The sequence below is a fragment of the Salpingoeca rosetta genome (genome assembly GCF_000188695.1).
Source record: "Salpingoeca rosetta unplaced genomic scaffold supercont1.10, whole genome shotgun sequence".
Taxonomy (NCBI): Eukaryota; class Choanoflagellata; order Craspedida; family Salpingoecidae; genus Salpingoeca; species Salpingoeca rosetta.
This window is the reverse complement of record NW_004754924.1, coordinates 635,440-642,939: the sequence shown is the minus strand read 5'-3', so window position 1 is coordinate 642,939 and position 7,500 is coordinate 635,440. Positions and strand designations below refer to the sequence as shown.

The window sequence follows — 7,500 nt, the reverse complement described above, 5'->3', positions numbered from 1 at the left end:
CCTCGTCGTTGGCAAAAGCAACAACAGCCATACTCGCAGCAATCTCCGCCCGGTCCTCGCTGCCCGGTGATGCATCATGTGCATGCTTGTACACCTGACAAGAAGTTGTGATGGTGGTCGTCGTGGTCGTCGTGGTGAACAGAAGCGGAGGAAAGGGGAACAAGCATGAGGGAGCAAGGACCACTGGGGGCTGATCGCTTTGCAAACAACGGCTATGCGACCTACACAAGAGCACACGCAAACAACCAACACCAGAATACACACGGACATATACTGCACACAAGCACAAACACAAACACGCACACACAAGTCCACACCACAGCACACACCATCGGATAAATCACCTGAAATGCTGCAGCGATGTCGCCCTGTTCCAGGAGCGCCTTTGCGTAAAGACAGAGCGTGGACGTGTCTGCTGTGCCAGCTTCCACTTCTTGTGCAAACAGCGGCAGACACTCCGCACTGCCCTGCAGCGCCAGGCACCGCGCAAGGTTGTGCTTGATGACAGCAAGATGCACGCCGTTGTTGACATTGTTGCTGTTGCCGTTGTTGTCGCTGTCATCAGCACTGTCGGAAGCAGCGTGCGCCTGTTGCTGCTGGGCGAGGTCAAGCGCTTGTCGGTAGAGCTGTTCCGCGCGTTTGTACAGACGCAGGCGCTCGTACAGGACGCCGCACATGTTGTGCACACACACGTCTGCGCTGCCGCCTGCTGTTGATGTGAGCGCTATCAGCGCTGTGCTCGCCTGCAGCAGGTACTGCTCCTCGCATCCACGCGGCACGTCGCCCGTTGGTGTCGGCACATGTCCGCGACGACCGCTGCTGCCGGCACCACTCCCTGCATCACCACCATCACCAGCACCGCTGGCGCCATCATCGCCACCACCATCACCATCACCATCACCGCTATTGGGTGTGGCGGAGTGCCGCTTGGGGCGAAGTGACTCCAGCGTGTAGAATGCAAACGCGCGGGCGGCACTGCCGTGTGGATATAGCTCAAGCGCGTGGCGGAAGAGATCAAGCGTCTCTTCGTGCTGCACCTCCGCGGCCACCAGCGCCTGCCCAATCCACGCCCGCGACTTGCCTGGGTCCAGCATCTGCGCCTGTGTGAACGCACGGTGCGCCTCGCGTGTTCTGCCGCGCGATTTAAACAGCGCCCCAATGTGCACCCACGTGGATGCGCTGCTGGGGGAGGACGTGGCCGCGTTCGCAAAGCTGTTGTACGCAAGGCGCACGTCCTGGCGTTGTAGAGCAGAGAATGGGCAAGGGAGCGGCCATTGCGTGTGAGACGACGATAGCAAACGACAAAGAGCATGACAGCCACACGGCCACACGGCCACACAGCCACACGGCCATCCAGCCGCGAGCACAACAGCTACCACGACAATCGCAGCACGCATGCCGCAACCAATACCTGGAGTGCAAATGCGGCGATGCCGAGCATGTTCCACGCGTCGGTGTAGTCGCGATCCAAGGTCAGTGCCTGCATGCACAAGCGCTGAACCTGATGCAAGAGGGTGTCTTCCCGTGGTCCGGCGCGTTTCGCGTGCTTGCTGCTGTACAGCCGCCAGCGGTTAACGGCGAGGTCGCAATAGGCGCCGGCCGTCGCATGCGACCGCACAACACGCGCGAACGCAGCAGCAGCACATGCGTTGAGCACCGCAAAGCAGGTGTCTTGAGCTCCAGCATCTTCGCCAGCAGCATTCGATGCAGCCGCTGTGGAGGCGAACATGATGGGTTGCACGCGGGCCATGGTCGTGGGCGGCAGCTGCGTGGCCAGCTCATACGCGTCACCGCACAGCTTCCACAGGCACACGTATGGGTTGGAGGAGTGCAGGGCTGGCTGGAGGACGGCGAGGGCGTGGTTGATTGCGTCAAGGCAGAGTTCGGGACGTCTGTTCCGATAGAACGTGCGCGCATTGGAGTACAGCGCCGAGGCAAGCCCTTCAATGGCGGGCGCGTGCGTGTTGTCAATGTCGAGAACAGACTGGAACGTGTGCATGGCCTCTTCCTCGTCCCCAAGCCGCAGCAGCGCCAGTCCTTTCATGTACATTGCATGCAGGCACGCTGGGTCTCGCTCGAGGCACTGGTCAAACGCCTTGTGCGCGGCGAGGAAGCTACCGCGCCGGTGGTACGCCTCTCCAAGCAGCTGCCACAGCAGCGCGCTGCCCGTGTCTGCACGCAGGGCCGTCTGCAGCGAGACAACGGCTGTGCCCACGTCCCCGCTGCCGAGCTCAAGCAACGCCTTGCGCATCCACACCCACGACAGCCGATCAGAGCCCGCGTGCGCCGCCAGTGTCGTCACCAGTGCATCCGCGTTCTCCGTTCGCCCCGCGCGCATGTGTGCGAGCCAAAGGGCATGGGCGGCCTTCGGATGCAGGGGTTCAGCCTCAAGTGCCTTTGCATAGCAGCGCACAGCCTTGTCCATGTTGGTGGCGGCGTAGTAGCAGCCAATGTAGTACAGGGCGTTGCTGTGGCCGCGGCTGACGCGAAGACACAGGAGCCATGGACGCAATGCTGTCCGTGGGATGGGAAGGGCAGCGTCAATCTCCACCTCGGATGTGGTGGTGGTGGTGGTGGTGGTGGTGGTGCCGGCCACGCTGCTGCCGCCGGCACTGTCTCTCCCGTCCTGCTGCTGTTGCTGCTGTTGTTGTCGTAAGCGCTGCTGGTGCTGCAGCGTGAGGAATCTGCCGTGTTGGTAGTGGTGGTCAGCGCACGTCGGCTGGACGTCCACGGCTGCTTTGGCCGCCGCCACTGCGCCATCCACATCGCCCGCCATACCCCGCGCCACCGCAAGGGCCGCATGGGCAGTACCGCACATGTTGTCGAGCGAAACCGAAGTCTCCGCGTGCATCATGGCAAGATCGCGCTTGTTCCACCGGGCAGCGATCCGCGCCAGGCCTGATGTACACATGTACAGGTGGAGAGGGAGTGAGGGAGGAGGAGAGGACAGGGAGTGTGAGTGTGAGTGTGAGTGTGAGTGTGAGTGTGTGAGTGTGAGTGTGAGACAGCACATGCGTACATGCATACATACGACACACGTGAGCTCAAAAAAAAAAAAAGGGGGTTGGATGCTCATTCTTCATGTTGTTGATGACACGTGTATCAGTGAAAGCGAACGATAGAATTGGATTGAGTGAGCCGTACGCATGACGACACACGATCACATCCAACAACACACACACTCTCTCAATCGCATACACGTACCGGCTTGTGCAAAGGCGTTTTCCGCGTGTGTAGCGAGCGTGGTTTGGTGCTGCTTCAAGTGCAGCGTGTCGAGGTGGGTCATCGTCACGGCGTGCATCACCGTAAACCATTCCCACATGCGCCGGAGCTTTCGTCCTGCCGCCTCTGCGTTGAGCGCGTTGATGCGTTCGAGAGCCGCTTGGCACGTGCGATCGCAGCCCGCAAAGTCATCCCGGCTGTACAGCAGCTGATGTGTGTGTGTGTGTGTGTGTGTGTGTGTGTGTGTTTTGGGTGAGGGCCAACAGAGCGTGCGACAAAAAGGAGACAACGCACGTGTGTGCACAGTAAGTCATGACTCAGCCCAATGCTAGCTCGCCAGCGTGATCAACTGTGCAACTCACCAGGGCGAGGTGCTTTCGGAGGAGAATGAGGTCCCGCGTGTCTGCGTGTGTGTCCACGGTTTTCTCGACCTCCGCCTGCAGTTCGTCCCAATTGACGCTCGTCGGCGATGAAGTGTTGAGCGCTCGCTCCACTGCACGAGCGCACAGAGTGGCGGTGGTGGTGGTGGGGACGGGGGTTAAAAGCATCCGTGAGCAATGTGTGTGTGTGTGTGTGTGTGTGTGTGTGTGTGTCTGTGTCTGTGTCTGTGTCTGTGTCTGTGTCTGTGTCTGTGTCTGTGTCTGTGTCTGTGTGTCTGTGTGTCTGTGTCTGTGTCTGTGTCTGTGTCTGTGTGTCTGTGTGTCTGTGTGTGTGTCTGTGTGTGTGTATGTGTGTGTGTGTGTCTGTCTGTCTGTGTCTGTGTGTGTGTATGTGTGTGTGTGTGTCTGTCTGTCTGTGTCTGTCTGTGTCTGTCTGTGTCTGTCTGTGTGCAGCTGCGGGTCATCGCGCACCTTTGAGAGCGACGGCCACGTCCGAGTCCTCGATGGAGTCGGCGAGGGAAGCAATCACACCCACCTCCTGTTGCATCACCACGCACACGTACACGCGCACACACGCGCACGTACACAACGAGCTGTGAACAAGTAGTTGGGGGTGCGGTATCTATATTGCATGTGCAAGCAGTGTGTGTGTGTGTGTATGTGTGCATGGGCGACGAATACAGGCAGCGTGGCCTGACCTTGCAGTCTTGAATGAGTTGTGCACCCTCATCATCGCAAGCCAGGTTGGAGTACAGCGCCAGTGCCGTCTCCACAGCAGCTGGCGATGAGACGTGGAGTGTGTGCACTGACGGATGAGTAAGACGCGAGCAATGCGCAACCAACACGTCGTGCATCGAAACCCAACGCTTCTACAACCATTTGCCACACGCACGCGCAACACATACACAGCACAGCCACAACACGACACGGAATGCGATTCCACGAGCAATCTACAACAACACGACAACACAAACAACCCCCACCACACACCTTTCTTCGTCGCAGTATCATCAACACCTCCATCGTCTCTAACATCATCGTCAGTGCTGGCAGGTTGGATGGCGCTGACACCGAGTCGAAACGCGCGCACCGCCGCGGCCGTATCTGGTGGAATTCAGGACACGCACATGTGATTGACCATGTTAATGCGCATGTGTGTGTGTGCGCGCGATTGTGTAAGCAAAACCGAGCGTGTATCTCTCTGTGTGTGTGTGTGTGTGTGTGTGTGTGTCTGTGTGTGTGTGTGTCTGTGCGTGTGTGTCTGGCTGGCTGGCTGTCGTGCAATGAAGTCGGTAACAGGGATAGCGGAGAGAACGAGTTTTCAGGCAACGACGCAGCACGCGATCCCAAAAAAAAAAAAAAAAATGCCCACCCCTGATTGCATCGCGCCACCATCACACTTGTTGCCAAATCACCTTCATGTCACACCACCATCGTCCCCCCTCCCCCAAACACCATCCCAATTCCGTCATCTTTGGACACGTGGCAGCAGCGATGCCACTCACCCATACGGCCAACGCTCCACAGCGCCTGGATCCGCCTCACCAACAGCCGCACCGTCGCCTGGTGTGTATTGTTTTGTGTGTGTGTGCGTGTGCGTGTGTGTGTGTGTGTGTGTGTGTGTCCATGAACAGAAGCCGTCATGGCCACTCAGCCAATGCGACCAAAGGTGTAGCGAGGCAGTCCTTTTGCCTGCACAAAACGAACACACAACCATCACAACACATTCACAGGAACACATGCATGCACTCATACATGGTGCCTTCTCTCACAACACGCACCTTTTCGGGGTGGCCCTGCTCGACAAGTGGCAGCATGGCAGAGATGACAGGCGCCGTGGCGGACTGCGGATCGTTCTCAATGTCGTCCATGATGGCCCGCCGCTACGTGCATGCAAGCGCAGCAACGCATGTCATGACATGAATGAACGGTGATGAAGACTACATAGATACATCACGCATCTGTCCGCACGCATGCAAACTTACGCACATTTGCACTCACATGCACTCATTCACACATTCACTCACTACACCCCCGCACGCACACACACGCAAACATTCACTCACACATGCACGCATTCACACATTCACACACACACACACACATTCACACACACACACTCACTCACTCACTCATTCACACACACACCCTGGCGACGGGGTCTGGATAGCTGAGCTTCTTGGCACGGTCAAGCCCAGCCTCTCGCTTCATCGTCAGCTCCAACGCACGTGTCCACAGGTCCAGCTTCTCTGCAGGCTCGCTAGCAATATCGGCGGCCCTTCGCACCAAATTCGCGGCCTCCTGGAAGTGCTCCAGCTTGTCCTCCACGCGGGAGAGGCGGCTCAGAACAAGCTCGCCCTTGACGGTGGCGTTGTTTCCCTGCATGGTCAGCAGCGTGTTGTAGGTGTCCTTGAGCAGCGACAGCATCTCGTCTTCGGCATCTTCATCGTCGCGCAGCCGCGCCTCATACAACTCAGCCAGGCCCTGCAACCCCCCCCCCCCGACCGAGGCACTGGTTAGCAAGAACGACAACAAGGAAGGTGATATCGCTTGCCAGACTTCTAGCCCGCTGTTGGTTCTTGAAACCTTGGCAGTTTCTCCTCCCCCCGCACACACACATCCACATCCACACATCAAAAGAGGGTCATGCACACATCCACACATCCACACATCCACACATCCACACATCCACACATCCACACATCCACACATCCACACATCCACACATCCACACATCCACACATCCACATCACACTCACCTGGTGGACGACGGCCTGGGTAGAATCTGCCGCCAGTGCATCCTTGTATCGCTGTTGGGCGCTGGTGAAGTCGCCAAGCTTGGCGTGTGCAATAGCAGCGAAGAGCAGTGCGTGAAAATGGTCCGGCTCATCGTCCAGGATTTGCTGCCGTTCACATCAGACAACCATACACAGTCGAGTAAATAATACACAGTTCAGTGAGTACACACACACACCCTGTTCACACTGTTCACACATCACATCACACACGTGACATGAAGACTGTTTTTCCCAGTGCAACGGGCAGGGTATCGCCACGCGACACCTCTACACCCCCAATTCCATTCCGACCCATTCCACTCCGCCATGCACGACACGGCAGCAGAACACACGTTGGCTGCGTCCAGTGCCCTGTCGTACTCCTGCGCCTGAATCGCCGCCTTGGCCGCCTTCAGCAACTTCTTGCTCATTGTTGGTTGGTGGGTGATGGTTGCTGAAAATCTAACGAATACTTCAGCCAATTATCCACAATCATCAGCGAAGACAAAGGAAGGACGACGAGACGATGCGGCGGTTGTCGAAGCGGGAGCGCTTGCAGGAGCAGGTCAAGTCCCTGGACGTATTCAGCAAGGTTGAGCCAGACACTGGCATCACACAGTCGTCCACGTCGGGTGCATTAGGTGCGCGCATCTAAAGAAGGGAAGGGGCAGGTCCATGAATGCCGTGTGGTGCGTGAGCTGTTGCTGCTGACGTGTGCAGCACAACCCCACATTGACCAACACCTCATTTCCGTCCAATTGTGCTGTTTGTCTTGCTTGCCTTTGGTTGCAGTGACTCTTGTGACTGCAGCCATCGTGTGCGTCCTGGTGTGGAGTGAGATTTCAGAGTACAACACCCTCAAGATCAAATATGACTACTTTGTGGATACTGACCTGCGCAGGTATGTGGGGGGGGGGTGTAGGTGAGCGTGTGAGTGTGTGCGTGAGCGTGTGAGTGTCACTGTGTGTGTGTGTGTGTGTCACTGTGTGTCAGTGTCTCTGTGTGTGTGTGTGTGTTTGCGAGTGTGTGTGCTGGGCTTGTGGGTTTTCGATACGACAGTTGAGTATACCATACTCTTCTCATTCCTCACACGCGTTGTTGTGTGTGTGTGTGTGCGTGTG

The 7,500-nt window shown here is 57.5% G+C and overlaps 2 protein-coding genes across 2 annotated transcripts in view; one reads left to right on the top strand and one right to left on the bottom strand.

Moving 5' to 3' along the window:
* Nucleotides 1-6,830, bottom strand: part of PTSG_04436 (T-cell receptor beta chain ANA 11) — a gene marked incomplete at its 3' end in the record, with an annotated part of 9,012 nt that extends 2,182 nt beyond the window's left edge. The window contains exons 1-14 of the mRNA XM_004994474.1: nt 6,733-6,830; nt 6,362-6,505; nt 5,751-6,086; nt 5,384-5,485; nt 5,108-5,165; nt 4,593-4,706; nt 4,301-4,380; nt 4,074-4,140; nt 3,585-3,715; nt 3,205-3,430; nt 1,412-2,898; nt 902-1,235; nt 345-835; nt 1-94 (exon numbers count right to left, since the gene is read on the bottom strand). The exon at nt 1-94 is cut by the window's left edge and continues 126 nt beyond it. Coding sequence (XP_004994531.1) covers nt 1-94; nt 345-835; nt 902-1,235; nt 1,412-2,898; nt 3,205-3,430; nt 3,585-3,715; nt 4,074-4,140; nt 4,301-4,380; nt 4,593-4,706; nt 5,108-5,165; nt 5,384-5,485; nt 5,751-6,086; nt 6,362-6,505; nt 6,733-6,810 — 3,742 coding nt within the window. The 5' untranslated portion in view covers nt 6,811-6,830. The remainder of the gene's footprint in view (nt 95-344; nt 836-901; nt 1,236-1,411; nt 2,899-3,204; nt 3,431-3,584; nt 3,716-4,073; nt 4,141-4,300; nt 4,381-4,592; nt 4,707-5,107; nt 5,166-5,383; nt 5,486-5,750; nt 6,087-6,361; nt 6,506-6,732) is intronic.
* A 43-nt stretch (nt 6,831-6,873) lies between these two features.
* Nucleotides 6,874-7,500, top strand: part of PTSG_04435 (uncharacterized protein) — a 4,103-nt gene continuing 3,476 nt past the window's right edge. Inside the window, exons 1-2 of the mRNA XM_004994473.1 lie at nt 6,874-7,020; nt 7,172-7,280. Coding sequence (XP_004994530.1) covers nt 6,906-7,020; nt 7,172-7,280 — 224 coding nt within the window. The 5' untranslated portion in view covers nt 6,874-6,905. The remainder of the gene's footprint in view (nt 7,021-7,171; nt 7,281-7,500) is intronic.